The sequence below is a fragment of the Pristiophorus japonicus genome, chromosome 11, assembly GCF_044704955.1.
Source record: "Pristiophorus japonicus isolate sPriJap1 chromosome 11, sPriJap1.hap1, whole genome shotgun sequence".
In the NCBI taxonomy this organism is placed as follows: Eukaryota; Metazoa; Chordata; class Chondrichthyes; family Pristiophoridae; genus Pristiophorus; species Pristiophorus japonicus.
In genome coordinates this window covers 96243536-96267156 of record NC_091987.1, presented here as the reverse complement: position 1 = coordinate 96267156, position 23621 = coordinate 96243536, and the positions used below count along the sequence as shown (strand labels likewise).

At 38.7% G+C, this 23621-nt stretch overlaps 1 protein-coding gene across 2 annotated transcripts in view; it reads left to right on the top strand.

The window, feature by feature from the left end:
• paxbp1 (PAX3 and PAX7 binding protein 1) overlaps positions 1-22473 on the top strand; it is a 46956-nt gene extending 24483 nt beyond the window's left edge. Inside the window, exons 8-18 of one of the 2 annotated variants that reach the window (XM_070893763.1) lie at positions 2725-2848; positions 3923-4025; positions 4501-4616; positions 5854-6053; positions 6819-6966; positions 11776-11897; positions 13085-13161; positions 18505-18571; positions 19432-19578; positions 20618-20772; positions 21848-22473. In XM_070893763.1, the coding sequence (XP_070749864.1) occupies positions 2725-2848; positions 3923-4025; positions 4501-4616; positions 5854-6053; positions 6819-6966; positions 11776-11897; positions 13085-13161; positions 18505-18571; positions 19432-19578; positions 20618-20772; positions 21848-21965 (1377 nt within the window). In that variant the 3' untranslated portion in view covers positions 21966-22473. The remainder of the gene's footprint in view (positions 1-2724; positions 2849-3922; positions 4026-4500; positions 4617-5853; positions 6054-6818; positions 6967-11775; positions 11898-13084; positions 13162-18504; positions 18572-19431; positions 19579-20617; positions 20773-21847) is intronic. The other variant, XM_070893765.1, reaches the window with a different exon arrangement.
• The last annotated feature ends 1148 nt before the right edge of the window (positions 22474-23621 follow it).

Here is a 23621-nt window from a genome sequence, read left to right as displayed (position 1 = left end):
CAAATCATGATGTATAATTGGCCATGAATTTGGAATGGTTTTACAGCAGTCAGCAATGGCGTGTATTTCAATGTTGCAGTAAAGACACGCATAGTGAAATCTCCGTTTCAAGTACACCACTGTCTTTTGTGTACTCAATATTTGAAGATATGAAATGTTCATACTTGAAACTCCCGACTAATTGACATAATTTGAAGCATTGCACTTTCTTTTTGGCTGTGTAGTATCAAAGATTATAATGTTGGATTGTCAAAAGATTCTCAATTGATTGGAATAATTCATTTTCTCTCAAAAAGCATAGTCGATAAATCCAGAATGGGATGCTATACCGTGAGCTGACCAGTGAGGAGCAAAAGGTTAATTGCAATCAATTGTTTCACACTCTGCCAGTAGACTACCTACTGACAATGGTCTGTAACAATCTGATCTGTTTGCTCTGAAGCAGCTGGGTAGTGGATTCATTGTCACTTGGAAATCAGATTGCAAGGGAAATACTCTTTCTAATTGACAATATAAACAGGGTTAAGAGTTGTAAGAAACTCTTAACAGGTGTAGGACATTTACATGTTGCTTTGGAATGTTACTTTATTGTGATAATGAAAGGGTGATGAAAATTCACGGCAGCTTTTACATTTTTCAATTGTTTATCTTTATACCTTGCGATTGTACGTCAGCTTTGAGAATGCTACAAGACAGCAGTTATGAGCTTATAGTTTTTTTTTAAACTGGAAATGACACATATCTGAAATAAAAGGTAGAAAATGCTGTAAATACACAGATCATCTGTCAGCATTTGAAAGGCAAAAAAAAATGGGTTAACATTTTGGGTAATAGCTTTGAGCATAGACCTAGGCCCACAGTAACCATTTGACACGAGTTAGGGTATGCTCTGTTTTAAGTTAGGCAAGCTTTATGTAAATTTCACCTATATTGTTAACTTTCATATGCACAAGACTGCTTGATCTACTGATTGAACATCGGAGAAAAAGGCAGAGGCAGCAAACCTTCTGAAGAGAATACCAAATTATCTGTAGATGTCCATACTAAAGGAAAACTATGACATGGGAAGTACTTGTTGCCTCAAATAGGGAGAGTAATCGACACCAACAGCAATTGCTTCCCAATGCAATTTAAATCTATAAAATAGGGAAACAATGGGTTGGAATTTGCTGTAGGAGGCATGCCTCCGACCTGATTTAAAAAGAAATCTGTACCTGCCTTCAGGCTCCCGGGTTTCGGAGACTTAAGGTCCTGGGCCTGGCCCACGGATTCCAGGGACACAGGTGGTTCGGAAGCGTCTCTGGGACTTTAGGCCAGGTCCTCCAATCAGGAAGGAGGATTCCTAATATGCTAATGGTAATTCGATTTACGAACAGAATCTTCATTAGCATATGAGGAATACTCCAAATAATTAAATAATTTATGCAGCTGAAATGAAAAATAAATGTTCCTATTTTCAAATTTAATTAAAAATCTGTTCAATGAAGCATTTACAATAAAAAAAATAATAAAAAAATTATTTTAAACATTTTAATCTGGGCCAAAATTTACATAAATTAACTTTAAATGTTTGTGCATGATTTTTTTTAAATTTAAGAGTTGACCCTTACGCTGGTGAAAGCAGGCCCTTTACTAGGCATAAGGGTTTCATGGGTATTTGCTGGGCAGTAGTTGGGCCTAACTTGACAGATCGCAAGTACCAGGTTTTTGTGCATGCACAACGCATGCGGAAACCCAAAACCTGGGCCTTTTACAAGGCTTACTATGCCGTCAACAGCGCCACAAAATCCGGGCCAAAGCTTATAAGTATGTTTTTTGCATATCACTAGTTGTTGCAATGGAGTTTGGAGGTATATTTTCAAATAACCAGGAATAAATATGAATAAAATATTATTTTAAAATGTTTCCCCATCATGTAGAGGGCCTTCGTAACCCACTCAGACTAAACTACTATCCTCTATAGGATACATTGACTCCTGAACTCTTTAATTTTCAAAATTATCATTTGTAACACGATATTCGTTTTGTTTAATGGCCAAACTTGGAAGACACTTTGGTTAAAGTGCTTCCTACGTAGAAAATTTCCATGATGGCACTGTTTTCAGCCTGTACATTGCATACCAGCGCAAACACTGCTTAAATGTTTTTTGTATTAGTAATGCTGTACTTTACAGTGATGCAGAAAATACATTGTTGGTTTAAACTATTACGTCAGTGTACTTGACTGCTGGAATTGGAGTATTGTGTGATGGCCAGAAATTCAAGACGGGAAGGTTCTCTTTATTTTGTGCATTTTTTGCTTTTACTTGCATTCTTTTTATACATGTATATCGACTGGCTGTTTTTTGTGAAAAGTATCGGTGACAGAAATGAAAGCATTAAATAGCATTTTTCTTCCACTTACCGTAAAAATGTGAGTTCCAGTTTGTAACATAAAAATCTATCTTTGTGCCATTAACATTCCAGATACATTTGACTAAATATTGTGCCGCAGACTGAATGAAAGAGCAAAAATTAACTCTAAGAAAATACGTGGAACGATCTTAACCTTGATTCACTTTTTTTTCATTATTTAAAAACAACTGACTTTCATCACTTTGGCCACTTTAGTTGAAGATTTACAGGGGCTAGCTGGAATTTAAAACTGTACCCATGGTATAACTAGCGCAGACCAGGGCCTATTATGAAGGGCCTAGGTATTACGTAGTGTGTTATATTTTTCAGGTACCCCTGGTTAATGACCTTGAATGTGCCATGCACCAGCTGCTGAAACAGCGGGCTACCCGGTTTGTCCAGAGACGGCAAGATGATATTAAAGATGAATCATCGGAATATTCAAGCCATTCAAGTCAGTCCATCTTGAAGGTTTTTATTTTTCATTGAACAGCCTTGTTCATTGTAATACATTAGATTAATAAAAATGCATATTAAACCAGCCATCAAGACTGGTTTGAGGTTACTGCGGGAATAGTTTGATGTGGTTTTTAAAAAAATTATTTAGTAGAGATAGGGTAAGTGCAGCAAAATAGCTTACTCGGAGGATGCAAGATGTTCAAATTATATGGGAAAATGTTGATTGGATACTTGTTACTCTTGCATGATAGATAAGGTAACGTTTGTGTTCCAGTTTTGGATTAGATGTAGTTAGTACTTATAAACTGAAACTCACAAGTATACTTAAAACAAATCATTCAGCTAGAGAAGAATAGTTTTAAGGAAAATGTGTAAAGCTTGATAGTTTTTGCACGATGAGGGTCCATTTCACCCTTCAATTATTCCCTGTTTTATCAGGTTATGATTTGAACAAAAAGAAACTCCTCGAGGAGCGTAACGGCTTTCTAGGACTTGCATGAACAGCTGCTTTTACCAGCTGATCTCCTTCAGCACAGAAGCACCACAATACAAAGAATCCTTTCCTGTGTTCATTTTAATACAGCCCTTTTGTGTACTGTGTCACACTTGTGTAAAATATTAAAATCTACCAGTTGGCGGTTCAGCTGAGGGAAAAAAATTGTTCTATGTTTCAAGTTTCCCATGTGCCTCACAGTTGATCTCTCAACAAAATCTTTTATAAGCTACATGCTTATTTCATAGCATTTTCTAATTTTGACTACGCAAGATATGTATACATTAATTGGTAGAGTATTGCGTCATTGCCTGTGAAAATCGTATGCTGCCAAGAATTACTTTATTTTAATTTAATAATGAATGCATTTAAAAAAAAATAGTTTTACACTCTTTCTCCTCACTGACCGCTAACCAATTTAGCTTCAATGCGAGTTGCACAACTTAGCTCAATTTACAAACTCCTAATGGTGTGGGTCCTAGTAGGCTTAATTTTTGTGGTCAATGAAAATTGAACTTCGTGTTACTTTATACTTTAAGAAAGCTTTTGGTAATTTTGACAACTTTATATTTGCAGGCAAAACAGTTATGACACCAAGTCTAGATTCATTTGGTCGTGATCGTGCTTTGTATCAAGAAAATGCCAAACAGCGAAGGATTGCAGAGAGAGAGGCTCGTAGGTATGATTGCACGTTTAAAGTCAACCTGTTTACATTTTAAAACTGCGGTGTCCTTTAAATGGAGACAGCTGCATTATTCATCCCTAGATCCTGCCAATCGTTTTTTTTTGCCGTCTCAGTTGCAATTTTAGTTGCAATTTTAGTTTAATTAGAGCATTAATAAACACACTTTGTATTTGAGCTAAATTGAATGAAATGGAATGAAATTCCAAGACTATTATATTGCAGAAAATAGTGCAGAAATAATTTTGCAAATATGTACAAAGTACCTAATGACTAAGATTCTGTATCCAATCTATTGTAATTCAGAGCATATCAAAGAAATGGGGGATATTTAGAAAATTAATAAACATAAGTGAAGTAGATATATTTTTGAGATTTTCTACAGTTTGTGTTTGACAAGAAAAATGTATATTGATGAAGAAACAGTCCTGACAAAAAAGCCAGACATTAACTATGGGTTCTTATTATTTAGAGCACGTCGAAGACTGGCCAGAGAACAAGCGGGAAAGATGGCTGAACACCATGAAGGACTTTCAAGTGATGATGAAGAAACTTCCACAGACATCACTAGCTTTAATATAGAAAACGGTATGCTTATTGCAGGGAACACCGAAATGACTTATTTCAGTTGCAAAATCAAGGAAGGGAGATGCTTTGAAAACTGTAAACTTTAGTACATTGTCAACTAAGTGTATCCTGTGGAAAAATTCACCTTTTCACGTTAGAAATGATAATCACGTGGAAGGGATGAACTATTTGAGTTAACTCACTGGTGGCCTGTTGTCATTTTTCTGGTGGGACATGTTGCCCAAGGGCAACTTCAACTAACGAGTAGTTTGCAAATAGCTTCTCAACAACAAGGACCCATTGTCTGTTGCAAAATTATAAATTTATAAACTAAATTTGTCTGAAACAGGAACAAAATATACGTGGTCAGCAGAGCGGGCTAGGAATGTGCTATCGAAGTGTCTCTCTTAAACTGTGTCTTTGCCTTCAGAGAGACCTGTGGATTGCTGATCTTAAATAAATTAATGTAGAAAATCTACTTTTGCATGTGACTACCTCCCCATCCTCAAATATTTGCAATTAATTAAATATAATTATTTTGTATTAGCTATTTGAGTTCTAAAAATTATGGCACTGATACCACAAGCTATTTATTTATATGTAAACAGTCCCCACCACGTATACCTTCAGGCTCATCACAGGCAGCCACATACATCAGGCAAATAATGCCACCGTTTTCCACTACCGTAGGAGCCAATTACAAAGGCGCAGTTTATAACTCGTTGAGCTCGCCAGCTATTTTGGGTAGCCCATTTAAGTTCTTTGCACCTTATCATATTTGTATGTAAATACCTCCATGGATTGTCTGTCTGATTTGACCCCACAATCTCTTATTGTTAACAATCTACAGTTCTGAATTAGAATCAGATCCATAGTCCCGTTACCAGTAACTGCTTCAAAGATTTAAGAAATCCTATTTTATCCTCCTTTTCCTGCATTTTACGAGCTCCTGATTCTTCAATTGATAAGTTGGGAACATAGGAAAGCCTTTGTTTTAATTGGACAAACAATTTCATGATCCCTTTCAGTGTTAAATTTTGTTAACTATAACCGTGAGGCTGGAATTAGAATCCAGCCAGCTGTTTGTTCCCATTCTCTTTCAGTGTCTCTAAAACCTACACACTGATCAATGCTTTTAGCAGGCTAATTTACATTAACATCAACATGTGCTCTAAACAGTGTGGGCATTGTGTGTGTGTATGTAGAAATGCAGAAACAATTTTTGAACGAATACATAAAATGCTGAAATCTTTTGTAGATCGAATTGTTAATGAATCCAGGAAAGTGCTTGAAGATGTCCTAGATGATTTCTGTACACTTGACTGCATCAAGACCCGATTTGAAGTCTGGCGACAAATGTATTACACTCATTATAAAGATGCATATATTGGTCTGTGCCTCCCAAAACTGCTTAATCCACTTATTCGGTTACAACTCATCAAATGGAATCCTTTTGAGGTGAGAACTGGAGGTTTCTTGAAAAATATACAATTGTGGCTATAAGTTGTTTCTCAAATAATTTTAGTGGGGCATTGCGTCTTGGCTTTGTAAATGCAATTTTCCCCCATTGACTTTCCCACCAGAGGGATAAAAAGTGGCTTGTGAGTCACCAGGGCTGTTCATCAGCATCCTCTAGTGGATGGTTGGAGAGTAGCACTGGCAGAGAACAGATAGCCAACACAATCTTGGGAAATAGTGTGTGGTTGGCAGGGAATGGATATAAATTCTACAGATAATTTTATTCATTTGGCAGTTAAGAGCTATGAGAGTGATTTCAACCCCATCCTCTGCCTTAAACGATAGTAAAACATAATTTCCCTAGCTTTTTAAAAAAAAATGTTGACTAATTATTGGGTTTTGTTGTGTTTTGGGTGAGTTTAGTTGTGCTGTCTATCTGTGTGTAATCCTGAATGCATCCTTTCAATGACATAGCTCTTTTTTTTTAACTGCCCATTGGAAGCCAAATTTGTATATCTAATGTATTTATAAAACCAAATCTTCTAGTAATCCTGAAAAAGTATGTAATATTTTCTGTTGTAAAGTGGAAAATACAAAATTCCTTTTACTTCAGGCAGAGCTGGGGTTAAATTTGTTTACTTCAAGATGCAACTCTCAACGTTATAATATTTTTTGGACAGATAAAAGGCGCTATTTTACAAATTGTTGGTTTATGTATCAACTACAGTAACTAAATACACTTAAATCACTGTGTCTTTCTAATAGCTAAATTCTCGTGACTTTGAAAGTATGCTCTGGTTCGAGTCTTTGCTGTTTTACGGATGTGAAGAGGGGCAAGATCCACAGCTGGATGATGTTGACACGTACCTGTTACCTGCAATTGTAGAAAAAGTGGTTTTACCAAAACTGACAGGTAATTAATGTTTAATACCCTAGACCTGTGGCAGAATGCATCCAATTAACACTATGCTCTGATATGCCCAACATTTCCTCACTTCAGTGCTGTTCTATATTATTTATATATACAGGTACAACGTCTGGAATCCGCGAGACCGAATCCGTTCCGGTTTTTTAGTTTTTCCGGATTTCAGACAAGAAAATCAATAGTCTGAAATTTGGAATCCTCGACAGAATCCGTGCTGGATTTTGAGCGCCGTGCTCCGAAATTCAGCAAAACCAGAAGTCCAGCATGGATTCTGTCGAGATTCTGGATTTCAGACTTGATTTTCTTGTCTGAAATCCGGAATCCTTGACCGAATCCATGCCGGATTTTGGGTTTCACTTCAAAATGTCCAGTTTTCGGACTAATTCCGGACAACTCAATCAGCTGCGCAAAATGTCCAGTTTTCGGACGATTTCGGAGTTCCGGATTCGGGACGTTGCACCTATATGTATCCAGTTTGTTATTGAGCTATAGCTGCTATAGTCAAATTACACAACTCTTTACAAATTCAATTTTACATTGTATTTTATAGGGGACATGTGTTGTGCAATAACTCATAAACTGAAATATATTTGTAATTTGGAATGACTGAACAAATGTTTCTGTGTATGACTTGAAATTGTACCCTTTTATTATAATTCACTACAGGCAACTCTCGATTATCCGTACACGGATCCAACGGAAAACAGTTGTAACGGGATTTAAAATTCTGTTGCTAACCAGTGAAAAGGCAGCCCCAAATAATTTGGAAAAATCTCCTTCCAAACACTGCTCATTTGTATTTGCTCATTCTCTCTCGCTCACATTCTCTCTCTCACATTCATTCTCTCTCTCTCTCTCGCTCACACTCTCTCTCACACACTCACACACATTCTCTCTCACTCACCATAAAAATCGCCCTCCTCTGCCCTTGTTTTGCTGGTGTGTGTGTGTGTGTGCGTGCGCTGCTGCAGCCGCTGTCTCTCGGGAACGGGGGCAGTGCCGGCACCGGGTTCCAGGCACAGAACCTGTACATGCATGCTGGTAATGTCCATCTTTTGTTACTGTTTGTAGCTGATTGTATTTATTCATTAAAGTTTTAACTTTAAAATCTAGACTCACCCTAACGGAAAAATCATTTACCCGGAATAGCCCAATCCCTGAGGGACCCGGATAATCGAGAGTTGCCTGTATTTGAATTAGTCAGTTTAATTATTTCAGCATAATAGTAATCTTGTTTGCTACTTTCATGTATTTTCTAAGATTGTTTTGATTTTATGGGCACACGTCGATTTACAGAGTACTGTTTAAACGAACACTGCTAATGTATTTTGTATTGTATCAGTAGAATATATCTTGCCTTCCCTCACCCCAATAAATTGGGATAAATATTTACAAGACTGTCGAGCTATTTTAGAAAGGTTACCTGAACTGGGATTTGAGCTTCAAGTATCTATATTGGGGTCTTGACTGTAATGAAAATTGGAGCGGAATGCAGAAGCAGATGTTGATTGTTTACTTGTTACCAATTTGCATTTATGCTATATCAGCATGGACGCAATTGTTTCATATGGCAGTTGTGCCTCAAATAGCATCAACGTCTAAAGCAATATTCAAAGTAGGTTAAAAATATAATACTTCTATGAGGCAGAGTCCAAAGCATCATCAGTTTGCCTTCACTGTAACCTAAATTGCAGAGTGCTGTCATGATTTTACATTGATATATTCTGTCATAAACCAGTTTCAGTCTGGGCCTTTCTGAAATTCTTACAGTACATAAACAGGTCTGGTAGAGTCCAATTAAAAGCAGTTTATTCCAGTGCATCTTTAAAGCGGGTACTATTAGTTTTCCAAGGATTTACAACATGCTCTAATCACGGATGTTTAAGCTGGTAGGTGGGGCACTGATCAAGCGGGCTACTTTGTCTTGGATGATTTCGAGCTTCTTGAGTGTTATTGCAGTTCCATCCATCCAGGCAAGTGGAAAGTATTCCATCATACTCCTGACTTAGGCCTTGTAGGTGTTGGAGTGGCTTTTGGGAATCAAATGCTGAGACACGTGCCACTGAATACCCAGCCTCTGACCTGCTCTAGTAGCCATGGCATTTATGTGACTGGTGCATTTCAATTTATGGTCAGCAGTTCCCCCCTTCCCCCCCCCCCCCCCCCCCCACCCCAGGAGAAGTGCTGCTTAATTTCCCCATTGCCCCTTAGCCTGTGATCATTGAAGCCAATTTACAGCACCTTCTGCTACCACCCAGGCTGAAATAAATCAACTCTACGTTCTAGTAACCTTCCTGGGTCATAAAGCTTACATGGTATTTTGCTTAATGAACCATTGAAAGCGCTATTTTGTGTTTCTCTCTGCCTCTGCTGATCCACTTATTTTGGGACCACATTACTTCAAATCCAGTTTCGAATTTGTTGAACACTGGTCTTGGGTTCTAAATTTTCCCAGTTAGAGAATGATATTGAGATTTGATATGATTGTATTTGGAGGGAGGAGAGCATGCCGGGAGATCTCAGAGACGCAGTGATTGTGACCATCTTTAAAAAGGGGAAAGTCCGACTGTGGCAACTACAGGGGAATCTCCCTGCTATCAACCACTGGGAAGGTTGTCGCAAGAGTTCTCCTCAACCGTCTTCTCCCTGTGGCCGAGGAGCTCCTCCCGGAATCACAGTGTGGATTTCGTCCCCTACTGGGCACACTGGACATGATCTTTGCAGCGCGACAGCTGCAGGAAAAATGCAGGGAGCAGCGCCAGCCCTTATATATGCCCGCCTTTGATTTTACAAAGGCCTTTGACATTGGCAACCGTGAGAGCTTGTGGAGCATCCTCCTCTGTTTTGGATGCCACCAAAAGTTTGTCAACATTCTTCACCTGCTCCACGACGACATGCAGGCCGTGATCCTTACCAATGGATCCATTACAGTCCCAGTCCACGCCCGGACCGGGGTGAAACAGGGCTGCGTCATCGCTCCAGCCCTCTTCTCAATCTTCCTCGCTGCCATGCTCCACCTCACAGTCAGCAAGCTCCCCACTGGAGTGGAACTAAACTACAGAACCAGTGGGAAGCTGTTTAATCTACTCCGCCTCCAGGCAGGTCTAAGATCACCCCAATCTCTATCGTTGAGCTGCAGTACGTGGACGATGCCTGCGTCTGCACATTCTGAGGCTGAACTCCAGGATATAGTCGATGTATTCACTGAGGCATATGAAAGCATCGGCCTTACGTTTAACATCCGAAAGACAAAGGTCCTCCACCAGCCTGTCCTTGCCGCACAGCACTGTCCCCCAGTCATCAAGATTCAAGGCGCGGCCCTCAACAACATGGACCATTTCCCATACTTCGGGAGCCTTTCATCAATAAAGGCAGACATTGATGTGGAGATTCAACATCATCAACAAAGGCAGACATTGATGTGGAGATTCAACATTGCTGCCAGTGCAGCCTTTGGCCGCCTGAGGAAAAGAGTGTTCGAAGACCAGGCCCTCAAATCTACCACCAAGCTCATGGTCTACAGGGCTGTAGTAATACACACCCTCCTGTATGGATCAGAGGCATGGACGATGTACAGAAGACACCTCAAGTCACTGGAGATATATCACCAACGATGTCTCTGCAAGATCCTGCAAATCCCCTGGGAGGACAGGTGCACAAACATCAGTGTCCTTGCCCAGGCTAACATCCCCAGCATTGAAGCACACTCAATTAGCTTCGCTGGGCAGGCCACATAGTTTGCATGCCACACAGGAGGCTCCCTAAGCAATTGCTCTATGTGGAGCTCCTTCACTGCAAACGAGCCAAAGGTGGGCAGCGGAAACGTTACAAGGACACCCTCAAAGCCTCCCTGGTAAAGTGCGTCATCACCACTGACACCTGGGAGTCCCTGGCCGAAGACCGCGCTAGGTGGAGCGGGTGCATCCGGGAGGGCGTTGAGCTCTTCGAGTTTCAACGCCGCGAGTGTGAAGAGGTCAGGCGGAAGGAGCGTGCGGCAAATCAGTCCCATCCCCCCCCCCTTCCCCCAACGAATGTCTGTCCCACCTGTGACAGGATCTGTGGCTCTCGCATTGGACTGTTCAGCACCAAAGACCTCAATTTAGGAGTGGAAGCAAGTCTTCATCGATTCCAAGGGACTGCCTATGATGATGATGATGATGATTGTATCAGCAGAGCAGCAGGTCATAGCTTTGATACTTATAGGCTGAGTCCAGGAAACGCAAACTATTTTGGGTAGCGGGATATAACTTTTTCTTAAATCAAGAAATGACGGGGGAAAAAACAAAGGAATATAAAAGTTGATCCTAATTTTAAAACTGGTTGATTTTAATGGGGGTACTAATTGTAAGACTCCTTCTGAAACAGGATTTACATTACTGGTAACTGCCATACAAGAGTGCAATGTACAAGTGCAGAAACCTACTCCAAAAATAACTGGGTGGAATGGTGACAGTAAAGTAAAATTGTCCCTCAGTTACTCATTCCCTTATTTAAAAAAAAAAATGGTGGCACTGACTATTCTGACTAGTTCAAATATGTTCTGATGAGTATCGCATCATATCTGCACATGTGAGTAATAATATCCACTGTTCAAGGCTAATAGCTCTTTCTATTTCAATCTTTTGCCATTATGGCGTTACCATTTTCTACAACAAAGGTGAAATAGATGTCTTTCGTGCAGGAAACGATGTAATCAAGATGTGTATCTTTCAACAACAAAAATTCCACTGAGGTTAAATAATTGAGTACTAGAAAATCTCAAGCATGCTTTTTAATGTTTTTTAATCCTTACCCTAGGTCTAGCAGAAAATGTTTGGGATCCTCTGTCATCATCTCAGACATCCCGACTAGTCAAATTAATACTGAAATTAGTTGAAGGATATCCTTCGGTTGTAAATGGAGAAAATAAATACACACAGGTATGCCTTAACTTTTTATCCATTTCTTTTGTTCATCCTCTCTTTCTGCTCCTTTGATAGAAGTGTTCTATCAAAGGAGCAGAAAGAGAGGATGAACAATAGAAATCATGAATGCTTTTAATAGAGTAAAGAGAACTGTGGCAGATGGGTTGGTAACCAGAGGACACAGATTTAAGGTGATTGGCAAAATGTCCAGAGGTGCCATGAGGAACCATTTTTTTTTACACAGCGAGTTGTTGGTGATCTGGAATGCACTGCCTGAAAGGCTGATGGAAGCAGATTCAGTCAGGACATTCAAAAGAGAATTGGTTAAATATTTGAAGGGAAGAAATTTACAGGGCTATGGAGAAAGAGCAGGGTAGTGGGATTAATTGGATAGCTCTGCAAAATAACCAACACAGTCATGTTGGGCCGAATGGCGGCCTCCTGTGCTGAATCATTCTATGATTCTATTTATATTTAGGTATGGGCAGGAACAAAAGCAAACGTTTCTAAAGGGATTTCAGAAGTGACCCCAAAAATGACACTCGATATCCAGTTAGCCTTTGTGAGTCCTATGTTCCCCAGTATAGTGCCTCCCTCCTGAGAGTACTTTGCTACTCCCCTGCTACTCTCAATAGTGGCCATTAAAAGAAACAAAACGTATTGTGTGAACCCTGAACATTTGAAATTATGTTTTTGTGTGGGAGATGGTGTCTGCAATGGGTTAATTTGCATTTGATAATTGACTAATAATGTATTACAATTCTCACATGCCAGTTCTTGTGTATTGTGGAAAAAATGTGATCAGAACACCAGAAAAACTCCCCTTTGAACAGTACTATGGGATCTTTCATGCCCACTTCAAGAGGCCAAATCTCGCTTTTATAACTCATCCGAAAGCTGGCACTTACGATAGTGCAGCACTCCCTCAGTATTGCACTGAAGTGTCAGCCGAGATTATATGCTCTAGTCTCTGGAGTGGGCGTGCACCCATGACCTTCTGACTCGAGGTTAGGTTGGTACCACTGGCTGGCAATTTTAATATATACTTAATGTATATTGAACCTTTGTACATATATTAAAATTATTTGTTTGTACTTCTATTTTGTAAATGTCTTTAAAACTGCAATGCTGGCATGTACAAAAGTGTGTATGTGGTGGTTTTTAATTGTTAAATGAATAAAACATTTCACATTTTCTCTCAGACTTTGCTAAAGACTATTGTCTTGAGAATCAGGAAAACCGTGGACGAAGATGTGTTTGTGCCACTTTATCCAAAAAGGTATGTTTTTTTATTTAATTGTGTTTTTCAAACTTTTATTTCTTGGATTTCAAAATAACAAACATTACATAATAATGTCTTGCTAATGTGTTATTTGCTTATGTTAAGCTACGCGTGTTGCACACAATATCATGAGCAGCTTTCTTGCGGTAAGGCCTATCAGATTTTTGTGATGGAAGTATTTCCCAAATTTGAATTGACTTTAGTGAATACCAACAGTATTCCGGGCTTGCTTTTGCACCAATTGGACTGAATTCTCCAACATAGCTGCTTATCTTAATGTCACCGTAATGCTGTACTTTCCTGCTAATTTATCCAAGCAGGGATATAACAGAATTGCTGACGAAAGAACCAACAGTGTATTGATTTGAATCTGAATTTTTGATTCTCTCTGCATAATTTTCTTGCTTTCAGTACCTTATTCTAACAATTTTGAAATCTGTGGAAGGTGCAGCAAATGAGGTGCAAAGTACACAGCGTTGTGGATTTCCAATGTCACTTTTACCATAGGGTTCTCCCTGAACTTGGATTGATACTATCATTGATAGCAGTGAGCAAACTCTAGTTGGTGACTTAATTAGGTGACAACAAGTCATCTGGCAGCTTGACTGAGGAAATTGCTTGCCCTGTTGGTTCTTGCTTCAATGAGTAATCTAACAACTTCATGTTGATCTCCAAGCCCATTACATTGTGTATTAATAAACCACATCATATGTGAAGGGCTTGAATATCTTCAGTGATGATCCAGGAATCTACCTTTTTTACACTTCTCCAATTCAAGAATACTTAGTACTTGGGATATTTGCTTGGTCTGGGTGTAGTTTTTAGTTCATCCTTGTTCTTCCCTACATCCACATTAGTATGAGATTGCTTATGGTAATTCCCTTGGGGCATACCCATAAGAGAATAGAAAAAACTTAAGGTCAAATTTCTAACTGCTGAAACCATATATATATAATACAGGAACATGATGTTCAGTTGCCACTTGCTTCTGAAGTTTGAAAGTTTGGTAATATGAAAGCTTGTGTTCACTGGAGCATGTACTGATAAACAGCAAATCTAATTTAACATTTCATACCTTTTTCTATCTGTTATTTGTATGGGAGTATGCCCATTGTGAGCTGGAATAGAATGTGTGAAATCCAATGCCTTTGAATTAATTGTTTTCCATACACTTTCTATACATGGATTCACTGCCATTTAACCTTTTTGTCTTTGTGTGGGGATTTGCTGTGATATGCCTTGTGTATAAGAAAATATTATGTTGCAAGGATGCAGTTAAAATATAGTATTCCAATTTTTGATGTCATTGAACTCCACCCTCGTTAAACCTTTCTGTTACAAAGTCTGGCCCATTGTCTGTTTTCAAACCTTTTATGCACTCGCTCCTTGAAAACTAATGGTTTTACTGTGTAATTAATTTGCGGTTTAAGTACAGCTATCACTGTCAAACATGAAGTTAATAGTTGGAAGCCACTTTTGCCGACTGACCGCTCAGGCAATCATAAGTATTTGAAGCAGTGAACCTGCCCCCAGATAAACACTTCTGTGAAAATAAATAAAATCAATCCACATGACTCAGTTGCTGGTGTCACCCACTTAGCAATGAAGAGGCACCAAATAGAAGGTGGATGCTTCATAGGGAGGGAAATTAGAAGCGTCGTACCCAGGTAATTATTACATATTGTTGAGGATCATTGGAAGAGATCTTGGGAGCAAATTAGTGACAGATAAATGTATAGATTAGACAGAATATGAAACTTTTTTTTGAGTGTAAATCATATTCTTCCCCCAAAAAAGTCTATATGTTCTATATAATGTGTGAGGTTCCTTTGGTTTCTGTATTAGCCTTTTTGTATTCCCAGTTCTCTCTACATTAATGCTATAATGTACAAGTGGGGAAAACAGTTTGGTCAGATTGATTTTACTAATTAACATTTCAAGTTTCTTTCACACACAGGTAAGATATTCTAGCATTCCTAAGAGAAACAAGCAAAATATGCATTCAGTGGATCATGTCAGTGTAATTGCTTTGAAGATAAAAGGAATTGCATGATTTCAAAATAAATTTGTACTAAAACTGCTTTTACTGATGACTAATAACCTCCGAGCTTGCTTTAAAGAAATCCACTGTGAATTTAAAAACTCAGCCTTGTACTGCTAAATTAATAATAGGTTCGATGTCCATTTTCAGATGACTGAGAGTTACTATGATTTCATTTATTTAGCAACTTAGACAGTTGGCTCCCAGACTAATGTCCATGAAATTCTTAAATCATCCTAGGATAGAATAACCTATTGAAGACCCCGTAGACGGCAATCTTTTGAGAGATCACTGAACTGACGAGAACGTCCCCTTCATGCTGTAATATCGCTGTTAAAAACTCCCTGAAAAAGTTACGCCTTGTTCAGTGAGGTATAACTGGGATACGAAGTCATAATTACTGCTGAACAACCTCCCTGGCCCTGAAAAACTAATTTTATATTTGTGGAATGTCAAATTTTTATGATCATTCCATAAAAAATATTGTTTTAAAGTTTTTGATATTTCAGTTTCTGCCTTAATCCCATGTGGATGTCTCAATTTTTATTTAGCTCTCTGTAAAAATTAATAAAAAGTTGAAGGATAAATCCATGCATTTTACTTCCTGCTTTGCTGTCTGAGAAATCTTCAATGTGATTGGCTGCATAGACTGCTTGATGACATCACTTGCTGGACACTGGCGATCCCCTAGCCTTGGCGCCAGAATCAAATTAACATTGGGAAAGATGAAATCCATGCCACAGATATCACTAGATCTTTGTGGGCAGCTTTCTTCGAGGCCAGCGGCAAACGCATCACCTCTACGCTGACCGCAGAATCCAAGCCTTTGTCAATGAGGTCCTTCTGCAGGGCATCACAATCCCACCTCTAGCTATGTTGGTGGGAATAATGATCCAAAAACACATTTTGCTGGTTGTGAAGGGCTTCCTAAAGATGGTGTGATCTGCCAGGTTTCCTAACAGTTGTCTAAATATCCCTAAAGCTTCACTTGATGTCCTGTGGAAGATGTTTACAGAAGACCTCTGAGAAGCATTCCACAACAACACCGTGCATCTAATACTGGTTCATGCTCAAGTGACTGAAGGTTATGGCCAAGGCTACACAAGTGTTGACTTATCCAAATACTTTAGGAACTGGCTGAACTTTTCTTGAAAACTTACTTAGAGTTTTGTGGAAATTACTAATTCTTAAATGAGTAGTCTTAAATAACGTGATATCTATAAATCTACTGTATCTCTTCGTGGATGAATGAATTTTCACGGATGAATGAATTTTCACACTGCCCTTTTACTTCTGGGATTTGGGATCAGCGGAGTCTGATAGGATGAACATCTGTCACTTGTTATGGGTAGTCCTAAATAAAATGAGATTCGAAAGACTTTCAAGTACCTAGCCCACAGCTTTAAAAAAAAAATAAGCTGCCTAGAATTCTGTATTATTTTACACTAAATTGATAGTAGGACAAAACATACCCAAGCAACTACATACCCATAAGAACATAAGAAATAGGAGCCATCTGGCCCCTCGAGCCTGCTCCACCATTCAATAAGATCATGGCTGATCCGATCCTGGCCTCAACTCAACTGCCCTACCCTCTCCTCGTAACCCTTGACTTCCTTATCTTTCAAAAATCTATCTATCTCCAACTTAAATATATTCAATGACCCATTATTTTTACATGTCTAAAATAATACTTTTATTTTTAAGAGTTAACTTGGTCTACCCGTATACTGTAGTAAAAGGTAGCCAGCGAGGATTCAGAGAGAATAGATCCTTTTTGGAGAAAGCTCTATTGTATATCTTGACTGCATTTGATAAATTTCTGCACAAAAGGCTAGTACTTAAGCTTAGAGTAGTGGGGATTCAGAGTAAAACCTAGGGATTGGTGTTGAAACCCTGCTGTTTCTCACTGTCATGATCAACTTGGGTTTAGAAACTCAAATGAAAACTGGTCAAATTCACATGCTGCAAAAAAAGGAAGGGCAGTTGAATCTGAGAAGACAGTTTGAGAATTTTAAAAAATTTGATCAGTGGCAGATGAAATTTAATATGGCAAGTGCTGCACATAGGACAAACGAATAATCAACATAGCACTCAATGAGTGGTAAAATACTTCCGGATGAAATGGCTCTCACCCTGACCGCCTTTAACAAATACTTGCTGCTTCCAATCCTTTAACCAATTCCATCTTTTTACTCTGAATTGCCACTCCTTTAAGTTTAAATATTAGCCTTTTGTCAAAAACAAAAGATACCCGTTTACATCGCAAACATTCAACCCTTAATTTGGCATACTGGTGAAAACATGCAGTTAAATTTCATGGTGTACTTCCTAAAAAGTTTAAGGACATAAGTCCGGTAGGATCTATTGGGTTCTTGCTCAAGATGTCCAACCACTACAGAGCAGCAATCAAGAAGCAATGCAAATGCTGAACTATATAACCAAAACAGTAGCATACAAATCACAGGAAGTCCTGCTGGAGCTGTATAGTGCTCTGGTCAGACCTGGAGTACTGTGTCCAGTTCTGGTCACTGAGACACAAGGGAAACATAAAAGACCTGATAGCAATTTAGAGAGGACGCAGACTGATTGCAAGTTTTGGAGGACTGAGTTATGAGAAAAGATGAAAGGTGGCATCAGAGAGGTAAAATCTTAGAGGCAATCAAAATGATATGGAAAAGGTGGATCTGGAATGTTACTTCAAAGAAAATAAGCTGCAAAGTAGGAAAATGGGTTTAAATGAGTAAATGGCAAATTTAATACTGATATTAGGAAGTTCTTCACTCAAATTGATATACATGGGATACACTTCATGAAAAGCCCACATTTTTCCAGTAGGGTAGTGGAAGTGAAAACCCCGGAATCATTTAAGAGTTGGATGCTGAGAAGAAATAATGTAGGGCCTTTTGGGGTAGATAAGCTTTGGGGGGAATCAAATGGCCTTCCTCGTCTTCTGCTACCTTGTGGCGGTTCCGAAGATGACTGGTGTAGGTAATGGCAATACCTTTGTGCACTAGGGATGTCCTTATAATGTAGGAGATTAGGTCAGTCAAGATTTTTTAGTCTCTTGCATCTGATCTGGCAACGATTGCTGACACTAGTTGCAAAAAGTGGAAGAAATGGCCATTTGCTTGTTCTCGTATCCCTCATCCTAATTACTATAGATTTCACCCCCAACTGTTCTACCCTCTTCACCCTGACTCCCATAAGAAACTTAGATTAAATGTATTTCAAATTGCATATTTCATGTCTTGCCCTTTGCTTTTACATTCAAGTAATTCATTAATGTATTATTTTAGTGTGCTGGAAAACAAGAACTCGGGACCCTACCTGTTTTTTCAGCGACAATTTTGGTCAGCACTTAAGGTGAGAGCTTAAAAGTGCACTGTTTTAATATTACTTTTCTTTCATTTGGCTGTGCCTGGTTGCCCTTTTTGTAATTTATTACTTTGGGGGCTATTCTCCAACTGGGAAAAAGAGCATGGATTCCTCTTTGGGTTCTAAGGTGTACTGCAGGGGCTGCATTAATCTGAATCTACATATAGATTACTGCAGATCTGAGCGGCGTCAGTGAGGCTTTATTTTACCAGTTGGAATGTTTGAGATTTATATTTAAACTTTTTTGGTTGGAAATAAGGTTGAGAAACCAAAGTGTTGCATATTATAAGGAGTAAGTGTGTTCATTATTTGACTCAAGTAAAGGCCAACAGTCCAGTCTGCACAATGTAGTGCATTAGCCCAATGGCTGTTGTAATTCTGCAAAAAGTTTGTGTCTATAAAATTATCAGTCAACATCCAACTGAATTTTTCTCCAATAACTTGCAATTCTGCAATTTTTATTAAATCAGTTTTGATAGTGTTTCCTTCACAGACTATCACACAGATACATTTACTTTACAACACAGGACTATTTTAGGATGAATTGAGCAGTCGACTATTAATATGATCTGAGTGCATTTTGCTGTATGTAGATTTATGTTACTGTTAGCTGTTTATTCGTTATTTTTAAATGTAATCAGTTTGGATTTCATTTGGATATTATGAAAAATGTGTCCATGTAATGGCAACATATTCCACTAGCTGCAGAAAATTGTGCTGTATTGTATAATATGTTTAAATAGAAAATATAGGTTAACAATAGATGCAGGTATCCAAATAGAATCCTTACTACTTAATAAATTCAGCTGAAAGCTATTGTATGCTTAAATACTATACTACTTTTTCAGTTATTGGATAACATCTTGCAGTGGACTGGCATAATCTCAAATCGAGTGTTGCAGGAACTAACTGTGGATAGTCTGTTAAATCGCTACATCCTTCTCGCTCTGCAGAACTCAGACCCGGGGGATGACAGCGTGAAGAAATGTCAGAGTGTAAGTAAGCTGAGGAACAGGGTGAAAAGTTTCAAGGATCTCAGGCCATTAAAACAGAGACATTATGAAATATTGGAACCAAGCAGTAAATTGAAATGTTGTATAGTATTGCATTTCTCTGCTGTTTATTTCACTGAGAGTTACAAGTGATATATACTATAAGCTTTACACCAACAAATGGACCCTTGTAAAGTGTCTGAGGTCACAGAGTTACAAAGTTAGTTCTGTGTTCCAACTTTTTATACCTGGTTTTAGTTCCCATTTTCTTGACATCAGTATATTTAAAATACTGTATTACAAGAACTGTTTTGATTTATATTTACCTAAAAAAAGAACTGATTTAAATAGCACCTTCACATCTTCAGAATGTCCCAAAGCACTTTACAGCCAGTGAAGTACTTTTAAAATTGTTGTAATGTATGGAAACACAGCAGCTAATTTGCACATAGCAAAGTCCCACAGATGATGATCTGTTTTTGTTGGTGTTGATTGAGGGATAAATATTGGTCAGTACCTCGTAGAATTCCCCTGCTCCTCTTGAAATTGTGCCATGGGATCCTTTACGTCCACCTGAGAGGGTTGATGGGGACTTGGTTTAATATCTCATCTGAAAGACGGCACCTCCGACAGTGTAGCACTAGTCTATGGAATGGGGCTTGAACCCGCAACCTACTAACTCATGCTACCACTGAGTAAAAGCTAACATAGTTGACTCAAAGATGGGAACCAGTTCTTGGGCTAGTAATACTGCAAACCTCTTCTGCGCCTTCAGTGCTTTATTTTTAGTGTTATATTTATTCAGATCAGACTGAGGCACTTTCATGGAATTAAATCATAACATGAAAATCAGTATATTTTTAATTTTAACGCTTGATTATCCTTGCATCATGACCTAACATACGTGTAAAATGCAAAACATATCTCTCATGTTCTAGAGACATAACTGCGAAAATTGTACTGATTTTAGAGTATTGATTTAAAAGTAAAACAAAAGATGGACACCAGGCAAAGATTTCATTGTACTACTTTTATCTTTTAGCTGATCACCTGTTTACCAAAGCACTGGTTTGCCAACCTAAAAGGAGAGAAGAGTATCCCACAGATGGAAAATTTCTGCTGTTACCTTGTTCACTTGGCCAATACCATCTACAGGCTCAGCCTTGGCTGCCCTGATGTAGAAAAACGCACAGCACGGTAAATACAGTGGCATAGGCACATGTGCTTTAATTTACCATCCACATTAATAGCTGAATCGAAAGCAGTTACTGTGAAGGAGAATCTGTTCTATATCTAGGTGTGATACCAGTTTGTAGTTTGACAACTTGTATTGTGTGATGCTGTAAAGTAGCTTCCCTGTCTTTCGGGCCATGGTGATGTGCAATTTGACTTAATTAAAGGCCATTTAAGGGAAAAGTGACTCAGAATAAATTTGCCCTTTTAGGTATTTATACCCTTTCTCTCTTCCCCACCCACCAATTGATTTTTCTTCCTTTTCCATGCACCATTCGTGGTTTATAAGATGGATGACCTGTTCCAAGGCCACTGCTGGGTGTGGCTGTGCCTCGAACTGATCCCTTCCTTTATGCGCATGTGAGGAAGGATCTAACCTCTGCTCAGCACCTCCCCACAGAGCGCAGCTGGGTTCACAAGTTAAGCATGTGGCACAGGTGCATGCGGATTCACATTCCCTTGCTCTTGGGTACCGTGCCCTTTTGCCTCATGCTCCAGCCGCTTTTTTTTTTAATCCTTCAAATCTGATTTAAGCAAACTGCTTTAAAAAAATAAAAAAAATTCCTCTACACCACAAAGTACTTGATTTAAGTGCATGAAATCGAAAGCAGGAAATGTGTATTGACATTGGCTAAGAATTAGGTGGTCTGCTTCCAGAAATGAATGCAGTATGTCTGGTATGTATTCAGACAGACTGCAGGTCTCCTTTGGTTTAAATGTCTGTTGAAGCTGGGGTCTACAGTCATATTGCAGTATAGGTTGGATTTAGGGAAGTGCTCAAGTATAAAATAATAGAAAATTATTATGAAAAGTTAATTTGTCTATTTTTGTTAAATTTAGAATTGCAATAACTCCGCAGTCTATTTTGGGATACAGCGGTTTGAATGCCAACAGAAGAAAGGTTTCATGAGACAGAATGAGCATCCTATCTATTTCTTTATCCCATATCATAATGGAGTGCTCGGAGGGTGGTGTGTAATTGTGTGTATTTTTATGCTGTGAATATAATTTGTCTTTTTCAAACTGATTTACTTTGTAGGGAGAATATCAAGCAAGTGATTAAATTTCTGGCTATCATCCATGCTTTGGATCATGCAACAACTGTAGCAAATGAATATGGTGTGAAGGACATCAAGGCATTACTTGATGGCAAGTGAGATTGTGGGACAGAAACATGAACATTCCTGCCATTTGTATGATTTTGTACATATGTACAGATGTTTCGTAAAAGAAAATTGATGGCGTTGTCAAATAACAGTTGTTTGATATTTAATATTTTCCATCTCTTGTGCTCAAAGGTACAGCTAAACACCTAATAAACACTCTCCTTCAGCCAGCATCCTTTACACAACAAACTGAGAATGTAATTTTTTAAAAATCCAACTTGGCTGGGTTTCTACCTTTTTGAATATCCACTGGTTTCTCATCAGAAGCAACTGAATTTACAAGATTTTGGTTGTTGCCGTCCAACTATTTGTGGACTATGACCAGAGAGGATTACATCAAAGCAAGTACTGGGATCAAACTGTGAAATTACAAGTCCAACCTGCAGATAACCTTTATGTTCATTGGGTTGCATTTGTTTAATTTAGTAGACGATGAATTACATTTGTTTTATGGTTTTAAGAACATAATAAAATAAACTGGCTATTCAGTGTGTTGAAATTGTGATGTTTTGTCTGCTAATACAGCTTTGGCACAAGCTAAATTTCTGTTTTTATTGAGGGAATGTTTTACACAGAAGGCACTTTCTTTCCTCTTGCCCTTGTCGCTCCCCCACAATGTTACTCCTTCCATTACATTCACCTTATTGCATCATATTTGAGATAATCTAAAGAATGAAATGAGAAAAGGCTGTTCAGCTATATACAACCTGCCATGTCATGTACTCACTGACTAAATCCCTTGGAATGTTCTTTATAATTTCCTAGAAAGTAAGAGTGTAAACCCAGAAATGCCATCATCAGTACAGTTTTGGACGGCTTTAGATGTGCCATATCTTTATCTTATGTTCTTATATAAAACAAAGGGCTAAAATGAAAATTTTGGAATTCGAAGTAGTGATTAAAAATAGCAGCTATTTGTATCAGATTCCCATTGTAGTTGGGCAATGAAAAGTTACAAAAAGGTAAAATGATCTCGAAAGGATTTTAAAACCCAGCTGTTTTTGTCAGTATCAGGTTTGTACCTGGATTGTATTGGGTCTAATGGACTTGATTTATATCACTTCTAATTTACAAACTTCTATCGCTACCTTTCTTGTCTGTTTTATCGAGACTACGATGGCTGTCATTCTGAACATTCTACATTGCTCTAAATATGGCATCCCACACAAGCTTCCTACTCACTGCATCCTCATTATGTTGCTCTCAAGACTCTTCACACTATCTCCTATTCTAACTCATCCTTTTCCATGATGCCAAAAGTGGAGAACTGCTTGGTCTTCCCTTCCACCTATAATCTACAGATGTTTCAAGTCCCAGCTTGATGCTATCTGACCATATTACTTTATCTGCCTAATCTCCTTTTCAATCATGATGGCCCAAAATTTGCAGTCGGAGGCTTTCCGCGGGCGGATGCCTCCGACCGCTAAAATTTCTACAAAAATACCTGGTGGTCCCGGAGGTTCGACGACTTGCGGTCCTGGGCCTCTATGCGAAGGCCTGCGTAGAGGCCCACGTATCCCAGGAGCGTATGGGCTTCGTACTTGACCCTGGGATCACGTGAGCTGGCCCAACCAATCAAAATGGGGGTATTCCCATTCATAGTTACGGTGATTCCAAAAAATTAATTTACATATTTTAAAGGGTCTA